At 39.5% G+C, this 21,795-nt stretch overlaps 1 protein-coding gene across 6 annotated transcripts in view; it reads left to right on the top strand.

Moving 5' to 3' along the window:
• The window catches only part of Wdr49 (WD repeat domain 49), a 138,940-nt gene that overhangs the window by 29,427 nt on the left and 87,718 nt on the right, over nucleotides 1-21,795 (top strand). For all 6 annotated transcript variants that reach the window (XM_013518660.1, XM_013518658.1, XM_013518662.1 and 3 more), the window contains 4 exons: nucleotides 4,844-5,017; nucleotides 5,854-6,028; nucleotides 16,400-16,567; nucleotides 18,535-18,683. In XM_013518660.1, the coding sequence (XP_013374114.1) occupies nucleotides 4,844-5,017; nucleotides 5,854-6,028; nucleotides 16,400-16,567; nucleotides 18,535-18,683 (666 nt within the window). The remainder of the gene's footprint in view (nucleotides 1-4,843; nucleotides 5,018-5,853; nucleotides 6,029-16,399; nucleotides 16,568-18,534; nucleotides 18,684-21,795) is intronic.

Raw genomic sequence — 21,795 nt, 5'->3', positions numbered from 1 at the left:
CCTACACAAAGTATTTTGTTTGAACGAAGATTGGAATAAAATCCACATATTGTAAAAGGCTGATCTCTCTCTCTCTCTCTCTGTCTCTCTTTCTCCCTGTCTCTGTCTCTCTCCCTCTCTTTACAGCGTATTGGTTCCGCAGAGTCGCTTTGGCAAATCTAACATCCACGTAACCCCGTTCATTTGTATCCTGCTCGTTGCCCGTTTCCTCCCGCTGTCCCCTTCCTCCCCTTCTTTCATGTCTTTTCTAGTGCTTCTTTTTCCAGCTTTGAAAAATGTCTTCTTAAAATCTACATAGTTTTGTCCATCTCTTCTTTCCTCTTCCATTTTATGGATATTGCAGTTGACATTTTACTAAGCGCAATGTTTGTCTATGAGAGTTTTCCTTATGTATCCGGATTTTTCAGATTGCGTGTGCACAGGGTAGTTTAATATTATACGATCAATAATTCTGTAGTCAAACCTAAATGCTTGGTAGTTTCTGCATGCTTGATGTTCCTTAATCAGGTGGTACAAAATGCTTGCTTTTTTGTCATGGGATATTAGCAGTAATTTCTGATTATTTATAGTTCCACTTACTTAATAGGAGTTGTCAGATGATAATATCCTAGCTTAAGCATTTCCTCTCTTTACAATCTGTAATATCAGTGTATGAGGAAATTTTCTTCATTAATTACTTAGTTATCATTTAGTACACCTTATATAAAAAAGGATAGATATCTGATTTTTCATTAAATAAATTATTTCATTTCATTAAATTATTCATTAAATAAAAATAACAAGCTGGTTTTCTAGTGTGCTCTAAAGATGAACCATAAACACTATCATCATTATTGTTATCTGTAAAATTTGAAACTCATAGTTTAAAACAATTTGCTTTTTTTAAAATCCACTGAATGTTTCCCCCCTTGCCAGTAACTGTACCATTTTTAGTCAGAAGGCACTGACATGTCAGTTCCTGGTTTTGAGTATTTTTGTAACTGCGATGGCCTTTAGACACTCCTTTGCTTCCTAGCATGACAGGATGTGCTAGAATTTGTCTGGTGTGTTTCCTGTGCCTGACTTGTGATCATCCATTTTTCTGAAGAGAAAGGCTCTTTTAGTGGGAAATGTACATTCTATTGCCTAGGAAAATAATCCTCCTCGATAGCTTCATGAAACATGCTTTACTCAGCAAGTCTTCTCTAGATCACTGCAAAGTACTGTAGTTTCCGTGAGGTTGGGAGGCTGAGCAAGCAAACGTTGTGGAATTTGTCCTAATCACACACGGTGAAATGAGAGTTGTCAAAATTAGTAAACTGAGGCAGTCCACCTTCACTTCAGAGTCTGCTGCCTTCTGGTGGTTGCTGATATCTACTGCACTGTCTTAGTAGCTCCTTTTTGCTAAGGATCCAGTGGTAATGCTTAAAAGCATTAAAACTTCAAACGTTAAGGCACACTTCTAGTCCAGATTATGTGTTTTTATATATTTGTGTGCAGCGTTCTGTTAGTGTCATGCCACGACTGCCTTGCAGTGTTCCTTATTGTTAGAAGTGGTAACTAGATTTTAGTCTTTCCTTTGTACTATTGAGGTATAATCATACAGAATCTACTACACACATTACAAGTGTCCCAAGGTAATAGTTTTAATACATGTATGTCTACTTGTGGAAAAACAACAGTATGATGAAAGTGATGAACATATTTTTCACCTTCAAACATTTTCTTGCACTCTTGTGTAACACGTCCCCTTCTGTCCTTGTCAGTAAACCACTGATCTGATTTCTGATGCCAGAGATTAGTTTGCATTTTCCACAGTTCTATATAACTGGCATCATATGTTGTGTATTCTTTTTGGTCTGGATTCTTTAACTTTGTGTAATTATTTTGAAATTAATCAATGTTGATGAGAATATCAGTAGTTTATTTTTTTCATGGTGTAGTGCATCATGTAGATATATCACATCTTCATCAAGATTATGATCAGACATTGTTTTCTATTAATTGTAACCATTTTGAAAGGTTTATACTGGTATCTTTTGGCTTTCATTTATATTCTTCTAATGACTAGTTGCTTTGAACATATTTATATGTGTGTGTTTGCTACCTGTATATCTTCTTTGATGAATTATCTGTCCAAATCCTTTGAGAACTTGTATTGGATTTTTTCTTATTGAGTTTTGTGCATTCCTTACACATTTTGGGTATACAGATTTATCAGACAAATATTTTACAATTATCACATCTCAGTATATGTTTTGTCTTTCCATTCTTTTAACATTGCCTTTGGAAATTTCATATTCAGACTGTTCATTGGATATAAGTCAAATAAGATATATATATATATATCAGTCTTGATGAAATTGTTTATTTATCATTGCTGTTTTTGTAGATTTCATTAGGACTTACTATATACTAAATCATGTCATCAGATAATTAACTTCTTCCTTTCCAAGTTGTGTTACTTTAAATTTCTTTTTCTTGTCTAATTTCTTTGGCTAGAAACTCTAGTACCATGCTGAATAGAAGTGGTGAAAGTGAATGTCATAGTCTTGTTACCAAGTTTATGAGTAATGATTTCAGTTTTCTACCACTAAGCATGGTGTCAGGTGCAGAGGTAGTTTCTTTTTTTTCCATTTGATTGTTTTGTTTGGGTTCAGTTTGTACATGCCCTTATCAGGCAGAAGTTCCCTTGTATTACTGGTTGGTTGAATATTTTTATTATGAAAATGTATTGGGTATTATCAAATTTTTTGTTGTCCATTGAAATTATAAATTTTTTCCATCCTGTTAATGTGATGTTTTACTTTGATTGATTATGTATGCTAAACCAATCTTACCTTCCTGAGATAAATATCACTTGGTTATACTGTGCAATCTTTTGTGTATATTATAATATTTTATTTGCTAGTTCTTTACTGGGTATTTTTACATCTACATATTTGATATGGGTCTGAAGTTTTCTTATGATGTCTTTGCTTCAGCAGTAGGGTAATGTTATTAGCTCACCAAAGTCATTTGGAAAATATTCCTTCTATTTCAACGTTTGGAAGATTTTCAGAAGAACTGGTATTAATTATTTTTAAAGTATTGGTAGAATTTATGAGTGAAGCCATATTCACTGAGATAGTCTTTCTGGAATTTATCTCATTCAGTTCTTTTGTTTTCAATTTGTAATAGCTATGACGTTTTCTAGGTCTTCTTGACTTAGTTTAGATACTTCTGGTGTTTCTCAGAATTTGTCCATATTTTAAAAGCCACATAGTTTGTTGACCTATAGTTAACATACTTTTGTCTTGTAATCATTTTGTCGTTTCTCTAAGATTCGCAGTACTACGCTCCCCACAGGCCCTCTATACCAAAGGCCTTGGAGCTACGCCCCCAGAGCTCCACCCTAATTTCTTTGATTTAAATAATTTGTATCTTCTCCTCCCATAGTCTAACTAAAGCTTTGTCATTGTTGTTGGTCTTTTCAAGAACTTTAGTTTTGTTGATTTATTGCATTGCCTTTCTACTTTTTATTCTCAAAATATTTCTTTGCTTTAAATAATCTTTATTATTTCCTTTGGGATGGAAAGTTAGGTTAGTGATTTGAGGCATTCTTTTATCATATTCCTGTTTACAACTATTGATTTCAGTGTAGGCACTGCTTTACTGTACCTCATAAATTTGTGTGTGCTGTGCTTTCACTTTCATTCATCTCAATATGTCTTCCAGTATCCCTATGATTTGTTCATTGGCCTTTTGGTTTTCGGGACTCTGTTGTTTAATTTCCATGCTGAGGTAAATTTCCTGTTTCTTTTTGTTCAATGCAATTCCCAATTTCATCCCATCATTTCAGAGAACAAAATTTGTATGATGTCAAATATTTTGACTTTATTAAGGCTCACATTTGCCATCTAATGTATGGATCTGTCCCAGAAAATGTTTCATATGAACTTCAAGAGAATGTATAGTCTTCTGTATTGTTGGATAATGTGTTCAATAGATATTTGTTAATCTGCTTCAGCCTAGTATTTATATCCATTATTGAAAATACTAAACTGTTATTACTGAAATGTCTATCATTTTCATCCATTCTTTCAGTTTTGGTTCATATATTTTGGGATTCTGTTAAAAAAATGCAAATGTAAATCTTACCTTGTCATTTAAATCTAAATTTATTGAACACGCTAGTTAAAATAGAGATCAACAGAATTCTTCTTTAATTGTTAATACACGTGTACTTATATTTTCTTTAGTTAGATAGCATTCTTATGCTTTTGCTTCGTTGTTTCACATCATTTCTTTAGTTCTTTGAACATATTTCTTGTAGCTGAATTAAAGACTTGTTCTAATAAATCCAATAGTGTGGTTTCCACAGGGAGAATTTCCACTGACTGATTTTTATGTTGTTTGATCATTTACCCTTTTAAAAATAGCCTTTAGGCTATTCTCTGTGACTTACAATAAGACTACTTACACAGCTTTTATCAGCTCATTTCTGGAAAGTCTCTGCTTGCTTTATAAAACGTTGTTAATAAAGTATCTGAAGTGACCGTGTGGTGCTGTAGCTTTCTGTGTCTTTGCTTCTCTTCCGTGATTAGCGTTCTTGCCACTGTGGATGGAACATACTTGTGGTTTATGTAGAGTAGAAATGGGGGAAAGGGATGTTCCAATGTTTCTAATGAGAAAAGGCTTTTTTGGTTAGAGTTCGAAGTTAGACTGAAGTTCATTCGCGCCACCATGGTATAGTTCTGTAATACTGTTAAAGACCCTCAGCGAGCGATGTCTGATTTCACACTTAGATTTGCATGTCTGCTTTGCATATTGATTTCACTAAATTCAAGGGGGATATTTTCTGATTCCTATTCTCCTACTTTAGATAGCAGTGGCGTTTACAAGCAAAGAGATTTGCTTCTATGATCTGCTGTCTCAAGAATTTCCTTGTCAATACAAACTGCAAGGCTTGAAAGGAACACCAATTTGCATGGATTATTGGTACAATCCTCTTGATGCCAATGAATCAATTCTTTCCTTCGGGGACGTAACTGGAAATGTAAGTGAGGAAAGAAGAAGATTGAACACTACAGATTTGATCATCAAACCGTATGTCAAAATAGAAATTAAAATACCATGAGCATGACCTCCTGACCGAACTATTTTACAGTTGATAAAGTGATGCATGTAAGACATGTAAGACCTGGATTAGATTACAGTTTATCTCCTTGCTTATACAAACAAATCATCATTGTGGTTTTTTTTGTCTCTGGATAGTCATATATTTCTTATTTAGAAAAAAATCTTGCTGGTTTTACATCATAGGATAGTTTATCTGATCCCAATATTAATAAATATTTAATATTAAATGTTTAAGCTTATCTCTCATAATTCTTTCAGATTATTTGTTCTGACCTCCATTTTTAAGCTTTTGGGATTCTTAGTATCATTCAACCAGGAAATGCTAATTTCTTGTATCATATAACAAAGACATAGATGCATTAGAGAAGGGCACACGAAAACCGAGACATGCAATTGTTTCCTTTCACTGTTCCTATAAAATTCCACCCAAGATTCGTTAAATTGTTGCTTACTGAAATATGCGAGACCTCAAAGGAACTTAATTTGAACAATTGTCTTCCATAATTGTGAAAGCTTTTCATTCTTATTGTTTTTAATCATAAGTGTGCCTTAAAAAGAAGCGATAATGAGTTGCTTCACCAATCTTGTAGCTGTTGTTTCACTGTAATTGTCTGTATCCTTGTTTCCTCTAAATAATACTGAAGAAATTCCTATTGATGCATTAGCTGTTCCTTATCAGTCTTTAACAATATAAAATCTTCTTACAACAATTATTTTGCCTACATCTGTCTGTCTTTCAACAATTCCTTCAAGGTGCAAGCCGTTGTTTTCACAGCAGCCGTGATTTCCCTGTTTGAACGGCCCATTAGTGCATGTGAAGACGAAGAAGGCACTGTGACCATTAGCTGGGAAGACCTGCTCTCTGGACGTCACCGATGTTGCCGTATCTCAGAACACGAGCTTCATCATGGAGACTGGGTGAGGCAAGGTACTGAATGTGAGGACTAATGAAACAGAACAGTTCCTTAACGCCTGCATGTATATTCTTTGATGGAAACACTTCATGTAGAACATTTAAACCTAGATGCCAATAACTGGTTCTCTGGAGGTTTTGAGCTGAGCTCTGCTATCCCTGAACACTGGCAGGAATTCTTTCATTTCTTTCTTTCTAAAATGTCTGCTCCATACAGCACATGCAGGTGAACTGTACACTCAAGAAATCTCAGGAGAAGGAAGAAAATTGTCACAATCAGTCCTTTAAGCTTTAGCTTAATTCTAATCCTGACTAATGTCATATAGTCACATTCAGGGATGCCTAGTAAAAGAATGTAAAAAGTTTCGTCAACATTACTTCTTTGTTTTCTCTTCATTCTGTGGGAACTGTATTAGTTTGTCTTCAAATTGAAATTGCCTTAAATTTCTTCTTTCTTTTTCTTTCTTTCTTTCTTTCTTTCTTTCTTTCTTTCTCTTTCTTTCTTCCTTCTTTCTTTCTTCTTTCTTTCTTCCTTCTTTCTTTCTTCTTTCTTTCTTCCTTTCTTTCTTTTTTCTTCCTTTCTTTCTTTTTTCTTCCTTTCTTTTTTTTCTTCCTTTCTTTCTTCTTTCTTTCTTTCTTTCTTTCTTTCTTTCTTTCTTTCTCTCCCCTTTTCTTCTTCCATCCTCCCTTCTTCCCTTCTTCCTTCCTTCCTTTCCTTCTCTGTCTCTCTTTTCATTTCTCTCTTTTTGATGTGATGGTCACCCGGTCATTTAGAGTACTTGAATGACAGCTCACTGATAGGCACATCCTATAAATCAGAATCAGTAGAAAACCAGAACTTACTTAACACCATGTCTCTAAGAGGTTAATTAGTTTCACAGTTCACTTTACACTTACGATATTTGTATCTGGTGGTTGCAGACCCAAATGTGCAATATAGGCTCTAGTGCACTGGTCCAGACACTGAAACACCGTGGTGATTTTCTCACTTCCAAATAGCCACTTTAAGGAACGCCCACTGAAAGATGGAAATTAACAGTTTCATCGACTTTAATAAGATTTAATGAAATAAACGCTGTTGGTCTTTTAAAAATAGAGTTGAAAAAAGAGAATAAAATGGATTCTACTGTTGGATTTTATGGTAGCTTTTCCCTCTTTGGCTTTCAGAAAGGTATAGTAATTCTCCAATGTATACCCACAACAGTCGCACTCTATATGAGGAAGTATACCGTTAGTGTATTTCTTTAACGTCAATCACATCATGTGTTTGCTACATTTTATTCATCCTTTAATTTCAGCATGATATTGAGGAAAAAACAGACGATGATTTTTAGCCATCCACTAAGAGTGACAGGCACAAAGTAGTATGTTAAATTTTCATAGCACTTAAATCAAAATCAAAGCACTAGAAGTGAACAGAGCAAAGCTATTACAGGTTTTCAAAAAAACACATTTTGATATATAAACCACAGACCAAATAACAATAAAGTAATGACTCTTAAAATCTACTTGTAGTTGGTTCTCTGAGGAAGGGTGTATTATTTGGGCCCCATGATCTTAAATAAGTATGAGAAATAAAGAGAAATATCCTGTAGAATAACTTTGAAAAGATTGAGGATATAACAGGTAAGCTTTAAACTTAGACTGTTTATTTCTGGAGATGAGTAATATCTAAACGCCTTGTTCATGCTCAGGAAGAAAATTAAAAGATCCTTTTTGACCCTGCCTCAGCTTCATTTAAATCTCTTAGCACCCAACCCTACTGCCCTTCATCACCCTCCTAACGGCAGAAGGAAATTTGAATTTATTACGTGCAGGTTATACTGACATTTAAACATAAATTAAAGCATCCTTCTTGAGGCCGACAATGTGCCTTCTATTTCCCTTAGTGTTTACTATGGCATAAACACATACCAGCATGCTTTGTAAGATTTTCTCGTAATTACTTATTTCAAGGAATTTGGTGATGATGTGCCTCAGCCCTCCAGGTGCGCATGCGTGTGTTTCCTCTGCACCGAGACTCGGATATGCGGATCTGCAGTATCGGTTTCTCTAGAAACTTTCCTGTTTTTGTTGCTCTGTCCTTTCCTGCTGCCCTTTGGTGAGGACCCAGTTACTCTGCTCTCCAGCGCTCTGCTCCGAAACCTCTGACTCACTGTCCACCCTCCTCACCCTCGGTCTTCCTTTCCCACGCTCAGGAGGTTGCCGGACTCCGTGTGGTTTCTTTCTGTCTTTACCTAAGTGTGGAAACTTCTTCTAAGAATCCTGAGGCTGATGATACGGTTCACTTCATTGCTTCTCTTACCCTGTGGCTCACAGATTTTCACTCCTATTTTCAAATGTCTGAAAATACTGTTACCAATATTTGCCCAGTTTTCCAGAGATTAAATTTAGTCTTTATTACTTTGTCTTGGTTAGAGGAAGCAGTCCAGCGCAACGCTCTTTAACTAGTAAATTTGCCGTAAACATTGTTGAGAATTTACTTTTTTTCTTTTTTGGGATCAGTTAGTCGCTTTAACCATCCCTCAGTGTGGCTGTAGGAGCGTCTATGTGGTGTCCCCCGGACAGAGTTTTTAAGTAACTACTATGTCACGGGCATAGTTCTAAGCATTGATATAATTCAACTGATTCTGATGTGTAGGCCAGTCCTAGTAAACTCATCTTCTAATATGCCGACTAACTAAAGGACTTATAAATAATTACTTCAAGGTTTACATTTGTTATCATGAACTTTCAAGCACCCAAAGCCCAGCAGGCAGTCAGTAAAACCGAGCCTCCATGTGCACTGCACACTGCGTACTGGAGGTCTGTGATCGTTACTCTAGGGAGTAACAGGCAATTTATTTGACAAGGGCACTGCAGTGAGGAAATGTCCTGTTGAGCTTGGTTCAGGGTGGGAAAGAACCGGCAGTATATCAAGCTGATGCTGAAAAGCTGGGCCACATTTTGACACTGGGAGACGTCAAAATCGTAAAGCTTATGTGAGTTACATTGCATTGATTTTCCTTTCTTTTTTTTTCTTTTCAAAGTATTTTGTGTCTCTACTTAATAATTCTACTCATTGCCTTTACGGGATTCAATGTTTTGATTGTGAAAAAAACCAACTTGCAACTGAGTGGATTAAATCCTCGAGTGCATGTTATTAAAAATATTTTCAAAGAAAAAGTGCCAAAAGAAATGAGGGGGCGCTGGGGATTTAGCTCAGCAGCACAGCGCCTGCCTGGCAAGCACAAGGTCGTGAGTTCGATTCCTGGTACTGAAAACAAAAAATAAAAAACAAAAAAAACAAAAGAAATTAGGCTTCATAGTTGCAGAACCCATTTTCTTATAAAAGTGGGGGTTATTTACTGTGAAAAGAAAATGTGAAGGCCAGAAAAACAGGATCAAATCATGTTCACTTCCACATTCTAATGATGGGTGCTGGAGAAAATGTAGAAGAGGCTCCTTAAAAGGGAAGGCGGGTGTGAGCAGGTGAGCGAGCTGCCGCAGGCCGACCTTGAGGGTTTGAGTGCGAAGCTCGAGCGCCTCCAGCATCTCGGGACTTAGACTCAGCCTTGGAGACCTGAAGCTTAGGCATGAAACTTGCTGCTTGAGACTCAGCTGTCTCAGGGCGAGGAAGCTGGAGGAAGAGCGACGTGAAGCAGCAGGAAGAGTCGGGGGAGGAGTGCGTCAAAGGCAGCACAGCGCGGGCACCGTGACCGCGGCTCCTCACGCTGGTCTCCGCGCCTCACTCCGGCGGGAGCAATCAGCCGTGCTTTAATGTGGTACTACTTTCACCCCCAGCGACAAGAGATAGCATTCTTACAGCTCTTCGAGAAATACTTTTGGCGATTTTGTTCTCTGTGAGGAGGGGCTGTACCACCGGGGGAAGAAAGAACTAGTTGAGCAGGCTTGGGTAAGGCTCAGACTTCTTACCTGAAATGTCAGGGGGAAAATGGTTCATCCTGCCTGAGTCATTGTGTCACATTTCAATAGAAAAACAATTGCTTTCTGAAATGCTTGTGAAGCTCATATGGAGATGTGGGGCAATAACCGACACAAATGTCCTGCACGTCAGAGGATTTTCCTTCGATAACTGACTTCCAGCACAGGCAGTATCACTGGAAACCGTAGCCTGGGAGCACAGCTATTGAAAGGCTGGGCATGAAGATGAGAAGAGCAAGCCCACTTTTCAAATGTTGAAAGGTACCTTCCCGTCTTTGCTTGACCAGGGCTAGAAAAAAAATACAACAGCTTGAACTGATAACAAAGTCGCTCCCTGCCGCACTAAGTAATGGAGCGGGCGCCAGAGAATTCGAAACGCAGCCGCAAGGCCCTTCCTCGGGCGCCTTCCTAACTGAGCGGGACCAGGGCTGGAGGAGAGGCCGGACCCAGGGTCCAGGGCTGGAGGAGAGGCCGGACCCAGGGTCCAGGGCTGGAGGAGAGGCCGGACCCAGGGTCTGGCCCGGGTGCTGCCCCGCGGCCCGCACCTAAGTCAGCCCTCCCGCCAAGACGAGGCCGCACGGCTGAGAAGCCCGACCCCGCGGCCCTCGCTGCAGGCCCTGCTGTCCTGAGAGCGGCCGTGGCCGGTGGCGCGGGCTCGGGGAAAGTATCCTTCCCTGCAGCTCGCTCCGCAGGGCGGCGAAAGGGGAGCTTGTGTACTGTGAACACGGGTCCCCTTCCTATTTTGAGAAGTCGTTAAATTAATGGCATTATTGTTTTTAACATGCTTAGCTACGCTGGATTTGTATATTTTAAAGTGCATTTGGATTTTGAAAGATGAAATTGGTACAGTTGTTCTCGCTTTGCTTTCTTTGAAAGGATGGCTGTCGACTGCTCAGAGACCTGTGGTGGTCTCAGGGGCTGGGTCTCCACACTCAGGGTAAGACGTACAACCGGGAGTAACAGTCCTCAAACAAGAACACATCAAAGAAAGTTCCAGAATAGGGGCCATTCTAAGTCACGTGATTCACGAGGTCAAAGCCGGAAAGAATGAGTAAGAATCCCTGGGTAGCAGTGGCCCAGGGTCCCCCACAACGCAGCCTCTTACGTGTTGGCGTGTGTTAGTCACCCACCCTGTCCTCTAAGCGCATTTAATAGCATGACTTGGCTTTTCCGTATCATTTCTCATTTTTGAAACACTTTTCCACTTGGGCTAATTGCTGTTACACAGTGATTTTGACAGCATAAACAGGGACAATGATCAGAAAAGTCGTCTTTTCCCCTCTCAGAACATTACATAAAGTCACTTAAAGATACGTTCTTCTTCTAGCTTCTAAACTCATTGAGAATGTTAAAAACAATTTATTTTACCAGATCATCCCAGGCCTAACTTGATATTTTAAAACTTTGCTGTTGCAACCTATCGTTTCCCTAGCTTATCCCAAGAAATGAGGAAAACAATTTTATTTATCAGCTAATTTGATTTTTAATGAAATGGCTTTTTTTCTCACCTTTCACAGGAGCATCCTTAGGAATTCCAGTGCTCTGCAGTTTAATCAGGAGCAATTTATTGCTTGGTTTAGAATACAGTGTGAATTGTTGATCCCCCAGTGCATAACACTGCAGGCCTATAAATGTCACTTGATAACTTGCAGATTTACATCTTAAAACAACACTCTGTGGATCACAGCCAAATGTACTTTGTGATGTCTTTTTTTTTTTTTTTTTTTTTTTGGTTTTTCTCCGGTACCGGGAACCGAACTCACGACCTTGCGCTTGCCAGGCAAGCGCTTTTGCCGCTGAGCTAAATCCCCAGCCCCATTTGTGATGTCTTTATCAGCTCAAAACCATGGAGGATAGTTGGGGTAATGGGGCAATGCATGACAGAGGAAAGTCCAGGGTAGAAACATTTTATTTCGGTTGTACTGTAATTATACTATGGAATTCGCGTGGATTTGAAGATGTTATTATAGTGTTATGGTATCTACTTTCGTTCTTACAGTACTGAGCATATTAAATTATAATAACCATGTTGCTGGTGCAGTTGCTTTCTGAATGGGGATACATGCCATCGGGTTCATTGGTAGCTCAGTACAGTTGTCCTGGCGTAATGGGTGATCACTGGCCCTTATGACCCTGAAATTAATTTCTTCTTAATGAAGTGCAAACCACTCGCTTTCATAGAACCTGAAAAGGGGCCCGCCCTCCCTCCATCCCCGTGTCCCTTCTTTCCTTCCTTTCCAAGCAGGACAGTAAACGAGAGAGTAAGGTAAAGAGAGAAAAAAAGGACATAAGAATACAATTCCTGCGGGGCTAACCGGCAAGAAAAGTGAAGCTATCAAGCAAGGAAAGCCGCGGATGAAGCGGGGGCTTGGTCTGGATGAGTGGGGCACAAAAGTGGCTGGTGACCGAAGGAGACCCAGGTCTGGCGCTCGTATTCCCATAGCGGTGTGGCTCAGCAGAAGAGGGGCGTGCGATGGTCCACGAAAGGAGCGCTCACAGCCGGGCAGGAGGGGTGCAATCTCGTCCTCACCTGTAATTAGCTGCATACCGTCGGGCAAGTTGAATCTCAGCGTGTCTCTCTCATCACAGTGAACTCGGGGTAGTTCACTCACTGAAGAGTATTACAGGGGCAGGGCTCCAGGCATGCTGCCCGGTGCATTGGAGGAGTTCAATAAATCCTCGTCATTATAAAAGTAATCCATAGTCAAGGAGAAATTGCAGAATGCAGGAAGAACAAGAAGCACACCATCCATGCAAATTCTAGTCAGCTTGGAAATAAACCATTCCGCCCTTCGGCGGTCCTTCTGTGTTCTGTGGCACACCTGAGGGTGAGTTACTCTGTGTGCTTCCTGCTCCGTGAGGCCGCTCTGCTTTGGTCCTCCTTCTGAAATCTCATCCGGGCCCAAGCCCCCCTTTTTTCTAGAAGGAATTGTTTTTTATCATTAAAAGGATCACAGCATCAAAGGACAGTTAAATTCTTTCACGTTAAGGAAGTAAAAGTTAAAAAGATGAATCCGATGTGGGCCTTGGCCATTACTAGTAATAAAAACTTTAAGAAAGCCTTGGAGAGAGCAGGTGGAGATTTTTTTACCAAGCCAAAATTCCCTTGTGCGCAGAGGTTTATCACCCAGCGCTGGGCTTTATAAAAGGTCATGGGGAAGTTTTAGCATGTGCAACTTTCATCGAATTGCCCAAGGAGTGTTTGGTTTCCCAAGTTTTAAGAAGTGCGGGTGATTCAGCGGGGTACGCGTGACGCCATTACTCGTGGAACCCGCTCCAGCGCCTTCTTACTGAAAGAGCGGTTTTCAGGGGTTCTCAGCAGCAACACCTTGGAAATGTGTGAGAAATGCCAAACCCCAGGTTTACAGAATGAAAACTCTGCTCTTTAACAGTGATCTCCAGGTGACTCATGTGTCTGTTAAAATCTGAGAAGCCCTGTTCTGGTTGTCACAAGATCTGGCCTTATTTTTGAATTTATTCTCTGGCTCTGCTCCTAATGCACAAAACTTTGTTTTATATCGCATGCTATCTAACATGAAGCTACACTAAACTCGGAGTTAATTGCAGGACTCCAGATCTGAGCTTAGCCACAGTCAGTTGCTAACCTTGGTCAGTTTGTTGACCCTGTGTGTGTGAGTTGATTTCTTTATCTGCATTGTAAGAGGTAGGCGAGTTCTCTTTCATCTTGAGATTCTAAACTTTATCTTTTATTACCACGCAGATATTTTGTCACGACCTCTTATTTCTTGTAGTGCTTTTTGTGTTCATTTAACATCTTCAAAACTCTGAAATCTGCACTGATTTCTTCTAATCTCTATTACAACATTCAAGTTTTCTTTAGCACTTTGTTATATGCTAAAATATTCTTTAACTTTTGATCTACCTGTCTTTTTTCCGAGCATAGAGCTATACCATCAAGATGTAGGCTGTATTTATTTATTCTCTTATTATTCCTGTCACAGCACAAGGCATAGAGTAGATGCTTAATAAATCTTTCAAGATTGGATGCCATATTTTGAGAGAGGGTATCTGTAGATGACACACAGAATAATGTTAATTTAATTAATTTGCTTATAAATTGGTCATGGTAAGCCATCTATTTCCTAGGAAGGTAAACATGAAATAGGTTAAATTAAGCTACTCCTGTTCATATTAGCTCTTTAATGAATAATTCCTAGTTGCTTTTTTAATGACTAACCCAGTAGAATAGGTCAAAGGAAAAGTAATATAGTGAGCCCTTGTGTTTCTCAGAATTTTCTCACCTTAGGTAATTATTTGGACTTTGTTTATACATATTTATATGTGTACATATAGACACACATATCTATATGCATAAATGCATGTACTTATATACACAGGCAAATCAAGCTAAATTCATTCACCAAAATAACAAAACTAGATGTTCTATTTAATTTTTTAATGAGGGGTACCTTGACAAATACTTTTGTGTAAAGGTTCTCCTTTTAGGTTTTTCAAGCTACTGTAATAATACTGTATTATGGTTTGGGTGGCCCATAAACAACGGAATCTTATTTGTTCGGTCCTGGGGGCTGAAAAGTCCAGGAAAGGTACTGAACAGTGTAGCATCTACCGAGGGCTTCTTCCTGATTTACACAGCTTTTGTCCTCACATAGTGGAAGGCCAAACAGTGTCCCTGAGGCCCCTATTATGAGGACGCTCATCCCGTTTATGAGGACTTTTCCCTGACGACCTAAATGCCTCTTTCAAAGGAACTACTTCTTAACAGCATCTCCTTGAAGAGGTAGCGCTTCTGCATATGAATTGGGAAGAATAGAATATCTGGCATAACAGCGCCAGTCTGGAACTGTGAAAGGTCTTAACTTTTGTGCTTTTTTCTCATTAACTCTCAAAAGCTCAGCTTATCATTTCTAGTACAGCCAGTAATAAAAATATGGTGGGGCTCACTTGGAATAAGACATCTCACGGATATGCCAGAGGATAATCTTGCTACTCCCAGGAGACAAGTAACCTAAGTCCAGTGTTTGTCTCAGTCCCCCTCGCCACGACTGCAAAAGGCAGCAAAGGTGGAGCTGGATGAATCCTGGAGCACGTGATGTATCACAGTACACGAGCCGAGCCCAAACTCCAGGAACTTGAATCTTGCCCTCTGTCCACCCCGTGGCCTGCAGGGTGCTCGCCCTCTTACTAAAAATCCTGTAACAAAAATATTTAAAAAGGAAATTTTGTTACTTATGTACATGAACTATGCTGTGTGTTTTATATGTAGCTCAAGACAATTCCAGGGAGGCCAATAGGTTGGAGATGCCTGACGAATGCACCCCTCCTTCTATTTTAGAGGATGGCACTGTCTTCCTTATTCTGGAAACTCTCTCTACACTCCAAAGCTGTTTTCTAAACAAGCATCTTTTAATCTAGAACAAGGGGCAGTCTTTAGTTTCGTGAGTTTTAAAAGTAAAAGCCCATATTTCATTGCCTGAGAGAGTCTGATAATGATGCACGATGGTGTATCTTGTGTATGACCCACACGGGGAAAATATGAGAAAGCAGTCTAATGCTTTCGCGAATATTTTCATTGGGGTTGCACAGAAAAGGCAGCGTACCACTGGGAAGTTTCTTCCTGGACTATCGCCCTTCATTCTACGTAAGACGCAAATCCGAAGTTTCCTAAGAGCCATTCTCTCTAAGCAGCTGTCTTTAAGCTGTAAAAGAGAAGAAGTTTCCCTCGTGTGAGGCAGGAGTATTGATCTTTAGGTCAAATCAGAACTCTTTCTGTGCCGGGCACAAATCATTCTAAAGTGCAGGAGAGAACTCCCACCTCACTGTGGAGTGCATGCTGCTTTGATGTCGGTCAAAGAGCAGCTCCGACTGCTGCATCCTTTTGGAGGTTGCGAGTCTGGGCGGAAAGGACAGGGCCTCGGGATCGCAGGGAACAGGCCGTTCTCGCTTGGTGGGTGAGGTTTTGCTCCATAGCACCTGGCGCTGGGTCACAGGGAGCACACGGGCAGCCATCTCGACTTGAGCCCTGGCTGTCTTTGTGACACGTGGCAGGCAGGGAGTCCATTCTACGGTCAAACACGCTAGAGCAGCAAAATTCGAATAAGCCCTCCTCTGAGCTGGGCCTTTGGGGAGCAGCAGATGGTCGGTAAGGTTTTGCTGGCCTGTTCCAAGTCCAGGAGAGAGAGCATGGCATCTTGGCCCACTATTCATTTCACATTCGCAGGCTCCTGCATGATTGTTGTGGTTAGTTTAACACTGTTTCCAGCCACGTGCTCCCGTAGAAAATGCAGGTACCGCTAGAATGGGAGGAAAGGCTGAGAGCAGAATTTGCCCTGACTTCGCACTGTGGATTCTTTGGTGGGAGGTGCAAAAAGGGTGAGCCGGGTGTTTCTGAGTTTAATTTTAACACTGTATACTTAAGCAGCTCTATTTTGATAATATCTTGTGAAAAAAGTTGCTTCCCTCTGCTTAACTTTTTTTCAGTTACTTACAGTGCGTCTTTGGGTGCCGTCATTTCCAGTACAACCAACAGTACGAACACCGTGGTGCTGGCTTGGAGAGAGAAGTCAAAACATCATCTGGAAGTGACATCCTTCAGCATTGCCCAGGGCATTCATGCTTTTGATTACCACTCTCTGCTCAATCTAATTGGTAAGTAAATAAATCATGGTGACTGCGAGGGCCTCTTCAATGGTCTGAGATGCACATTTGTACGCATGGAGCTTCACCTTGGTGCTTTACTGCCAGAGAGACCAACTTGAGCAGCTCACACTTTATTGCCTGAGAATGTCTGATAATGATGCACTATGATGCGTAGTATATATGAACAGCATTGGGGTGAAAATATAAGAAAGCACCCCGTGCCTTAGTGAGTCTTTTTACTAGAAGTGGTGGGGGATGCCTAACAATGTGGAGGAAGAGGGCAGTTTGTACCGCATCTGCACTGGCCGTCTTCCCCAACCACCAAACGCTGCACACAAACAAAGAGCATTTTCACTGCAGCTAGACACACACACACACACACACACACACACACACACACACACACGAGTCCACTAGAAAACTGAAAAAAATGTAGGATGTTGTCCAATTACTTTTCAGAATAGAATCTGTAATGATTATTTTTTAACATTTGCAGGTCATCCTAGCTTTAGTTTATTAGAATTCTTTTGAGGAAAAGGCATATTAAAGTTGAGGAAATATAAAGGATTTGAGGCATAACTATTTAACTGAAATATCTAGACAATCTCTAAGTTATGAATTGATACACATATATATGTGTTCAAGCATTATAAAATGAGGTACAGTTCTGATATATTTAATACTTGTGACTTCACTAATGTCACCAGCACATCTATGTTAGGAGCAGATTGGAAGTATATATGGTAGAGTGACATGTATCCACTTTTATGTAAAGTGGATTTAAAAAATATAAATGAAATAACTCTTCTTCTAAGAGTACCTTTCTTATTTTAAAAATGCATAATTAAGCTTAAAGTATATCAAATATTTGTGGAAGATGGCTAAACAAATCAAGTATCAAAGAGATTTTTTCTAAGTAATTAGAAAACAAATTTTTTTCATCAAAAGTATTAGCTCATTTTACATTTTCAAGGTGATAAAATGTGTTTATAGCTGAGGTCTCCTGAAATTGAAGAAAAGGGAAATTTTTTGTCTTGGTACCAGGTCATTATGGATATAAACCTCAGTTTACTGGAATACCTATAGAATGTGTAGTTCTAGTTAACAAAAGATTAACTCATAAACACTCAGTAGTAACCATTACAGAAAGTATTTCTGCTTTTAAAAGTACAGTATGCTAGAGATTAGTTAGTGGGGTTCACCTTAGGTCTGAGACGTTTCACATTCCTTCTGTGTTCACTGAACAATTGGAACTGAATGTAGCCATAGAAGATACATACAAGAAATAGAACTCTGCTGGCATGAGGAAATTGCCAGAATTTTAAAGAAATAAATGTATGTATCCTTTTTAAAAAGTGAGGTGTGGATGTATTATTGAAGATTCATAGTGCAGTTACAGAGCATATACTTGGCTTACGGAATAGGTTGTATTAATCTTCTTTCAATTGTTAGTATTCATGTTAAGAGTGCTGATATTAGCTAAGGGGCTAAATCCCTAAACTTCCCTAAAGTAATACCAGATAGTCATAATTAAAAACATACCTGCAGTACAGATTCAGGAACATGCCAACATAAACTTTCAAGGAGTACTACAGATTTACTAGGAAGGCTAGAGGGGTTGATGAATCAATTTGAAAAAGATTTAATTATCAGCCACTTAATTCACTGACTTTTCAGTTATATTTTTTCTTCCAGATCATGCATGCCCTGCACCCTCTAGGCAAATCCCTTTCCCACGCCTCCCTCCATTATAACAGTTCCTGTTGACAGAACTTGTGCTGTACTGGGGTAGACCAGTTGGGCAAAAGCAAGATTTTTTTTTTTTTTTTTTTTTTTTCTTCAAGACAGGGTGTGATAGCATTCATCAGGATGCATTTATCCACCTATGCAATGTGATGAATTCATTGCAAAAAGAAACTTCTGTGGGTCATTTGCTCCATTAAAAATATATTTTTTTCTTTTCTAAATCTGATTAGCAACTGCTGGCATTAACAGTAAAGTTTGCCTTTGGAATCCTTACGTTGTTTCTAAACCAGTCGGTGTCCTTCGGGGTCACTCAGCGAGTGTAATCGCTGTCCAGTTCTTTGCTGAAAGAAAGCAACTTTTCAGCTTCTCTGCGGATAAAGTAAGTAATATTGTGCATTTAATTTATTCAGATCTGCCTCACCAGTTCCTACTGAAATCTACCGTGATGCTGATTTTCTCTTGGCAAGGACTTAAAATTTTAACATATATTGCTTATTATGTCTTTAAAAATCTATATTTAGAAAAAAAGTTTGATGGTTATTAACAACATTTCTGGCCAGCTAGACAAATTAATTTATTCAAGTCTCATTTAAAACAAATACTCATGAATTTAATCCTTTCTACTGGGCTTTGAAAATGTAATCTCTAAAGAGTTTCCAAAGTTCTCACTAATTTAGTAGAAAGAAAATGGCAGTGGGAATGAAGTAGTGTTGTTTTGCTAAGACAGTGAATAGGAATATCCAATTACCTATTGTTGGTTTGATATTAAAGAGACTCGATAAAGTAAGAGATTTAAATTAATATGAAGAGTAGTAAGTACATTAAGAACATTTCAATTAAGTATACCAATCCATTTTTATTTGATATTAATATTTGATGATACTTTTGTTTATATTTTTGGGTGCTGGGGACAAAACAAAGGGCCTTGTACACATTAAGCACAATGGTCTACCACTGAGTTGTACTCAAAATCCTTGATGTAATATTTTAAATACGGTGGAAAAATATATGACACTCAAGTGTGGTAATCAAAGTTGAATATTGAACACTATTTACTACGTATATTCAGTTAGGCAAATCCTTAATCTTTACAAATCTTATCTTTTGTGCCTTTGTGAAACTTCCATTTTACACAATGTCTAACTTAGAGCCCCATTTAAAATATGCTAGATTTGAAGATATTTGGTTATAAAGAGAAAGTTAATAATAAGCTTAGTACAAAAAAATCTCCAGACTTTCTCAGTGTCATGATTTGTGTCTGGATGTCCCCCCAAAGCCTCATGAAGTCATGGAGCACACTTCTAGAGTTTATGATTGATCCATGGTCCGATGCTGGGATTATGGGTGTGGGTGCTACACTCGCCCTGGGACGGGTAGCCTGCATATAATATAAGGGAGGGAAAGAGGCTTGCTCTTGCTGCTCCTCCCTTTTTGCTTTTGTTGTTTTTGCTGTTTTCCCATGAACTGTTGCCCTCTGCCATGTGCCACTCTGCCTTGGAGCCAGCGGAGTATGGACTGAAACCTCCACAAATTGTAAACTAAATAAACTTTTCCTCCCTTAATTTGGAGTATTTGGTATTTTGTCTCAGCAATGAAAGAAAAGTAACTGAGACACTCAGTGAATTTGAATTTTTTGCTAAAATGCCATATATATCATATAGTATATATAGATATATGTTAAAACTACGTAGAAATACATCTTCAACTCCTTAGCCATATCCCAACTCTAAACCTTACTCAAATTACTTATTTTATGTTACCTATCATATAAACCTTGTTTCCCTTAGATTTCTCCAGTTAACACATCAATTCCTATAGATCCTACCATCAAACGTGCTTATCGGTCTCCCTTCTTCATCTTAGATGCTGCTGCTCTAATAAAAATCTTACCTTTCCCGACAACATCACAAAGCTTCCATAGCCATCCCCTTGCCTTCAGGCTGACTTGGTTCTAATCCACTTTGCGTTCTACTAGCTAGATAGTTGGAAGATTCTCCAGTCCCTGTCTCTGCCCTTTAACATAGTTAAAATTTAACCCAGGTCCTCCTCTTGTTTGCAGCCTATTTCCCTTCTTACTTTCCCTGCTTGTCACCTAAGACCCTAGATCTGTATGAATCCATCGGCTGTTCTCAGCATGCGTTTATTGCCCAGCAGTATGCGCCTCTTCCTGCTCTTCAGGTCCCTCTCCTCCGCTAACTAGAGCCGGTGTCCAGCCCCTAGATGCCGGAGTCTCTCCTGCAGGCCTGGATGCTTCTCAGTGTGCTCTGCACTGATCTTGCGTGTCCTGGGTTAAAGTATGTGCCATGCTGTGCTGAAGTTATTAGTTTGCTTCTTTAAGAAGGCGCAGTTTCTCCTTAAGCTTATGTTCTTGGTGCCTATCTCAGTACTTGGTACCTATAATTTTATTTGATGATTATTTGTCACAGCTTGAAGTGAAGGCACATTGTCATGAACCTAAAGTAGGAAAGAATCTCACCCATGAAACCATTTATAATGTCCCTCTAGGACGTTAGATTTAGCTCCTTTACTTTCGGACATCGCTCAGCAATGAGAACTTCCATAACTGACTGTAGCACAACCTGACTTGTTTACTAGAGAAGGAACTGTGTCCTTCTGCGGCCTGTTAGGAACCTGGCCACACAACACGAAGTGAGCAGTTTTCGCTGGGCCGTTTCGACTGCATGTATAGCCACTCCCCATCGGTGCTTTACCACCTGCGCCAGGCCTCCAGCCAGGGCACCACTGTCCTCAGAGCTTCACAGGGGAGCTGTGGAACTCCTGCGTGAACTGTGCAGGGCAGGCATCCAGACTGCTGAGCCCGAATGCGATTCTGACCCTGAACCCCCTCCAGACCCACTCTACCCTTCTCCCCTAAGAAGCTGTCTTCCTTGAAACTGGCCGCACCTGCCAAGAGAGCTGGGAATCTCTGCACTGGAGTACTGTGGATGGACAGAGCACCTTTCATATATTTTAATCGATTGAAGGGAAAAATCATATGCTAAAGTCACTTTTGTATTTCCCAGTATCTAGCAAATGTCAATATATTAAACTCATGCTGAATATGTCGGCTAAAATGACATAACTGCTGATGAAATGATAGGCTTCAGGAAGCTAGGGACTATATCCTCCATGGATTGTGCCACATACATGTGAGGTCCTCAATAAATAGTTAAATGAATGAAGTTTTATCAAACATAAATGAGACAAATAGGGTATATTTTGTTATAGAATTCTCTGAAATATGTTGTAACTTCTAAAGCAAGTGATAAATTGTCCTTACATTCAGAATGATCATGTGCAGCTGTCTTCAGTGTTGACACTACCTGGCCTCTTTCAAAAGCAGTTCTGCCCTTAGACGTTTGCTTTGACTTCTCAACCATTACATCGTAATAAAGCCTGACGCGCTGTCACTGGCATTAGTCTGAACCCATTTCTCTCAGATAAACGCACAATAATCCCAGTCCTTATGTCTTTAAAACAAACAACAGAGC

This window comes from Chinchilla lanigera, unplaced genomic scaffold (assembly GCF_000276665.1).
Source record: "Chinchilla lanigera isolate Chin_1 unplaced genomic scaffold, ChiLan1.0 scaffold00047, whole genome shotgun sequence".
Lineage (NCBI taxonomy): Eukaryota > Metazoa > Chordata > Mammalia > Rodentia > Chinchillidae > Chinchilla > Chinchilla lanigera.
The sequence above is the reverse complement of the archived record's forward strand: the minus strand, read 5'-3'. Positions and strand labels throughout refer to the sequence as shown.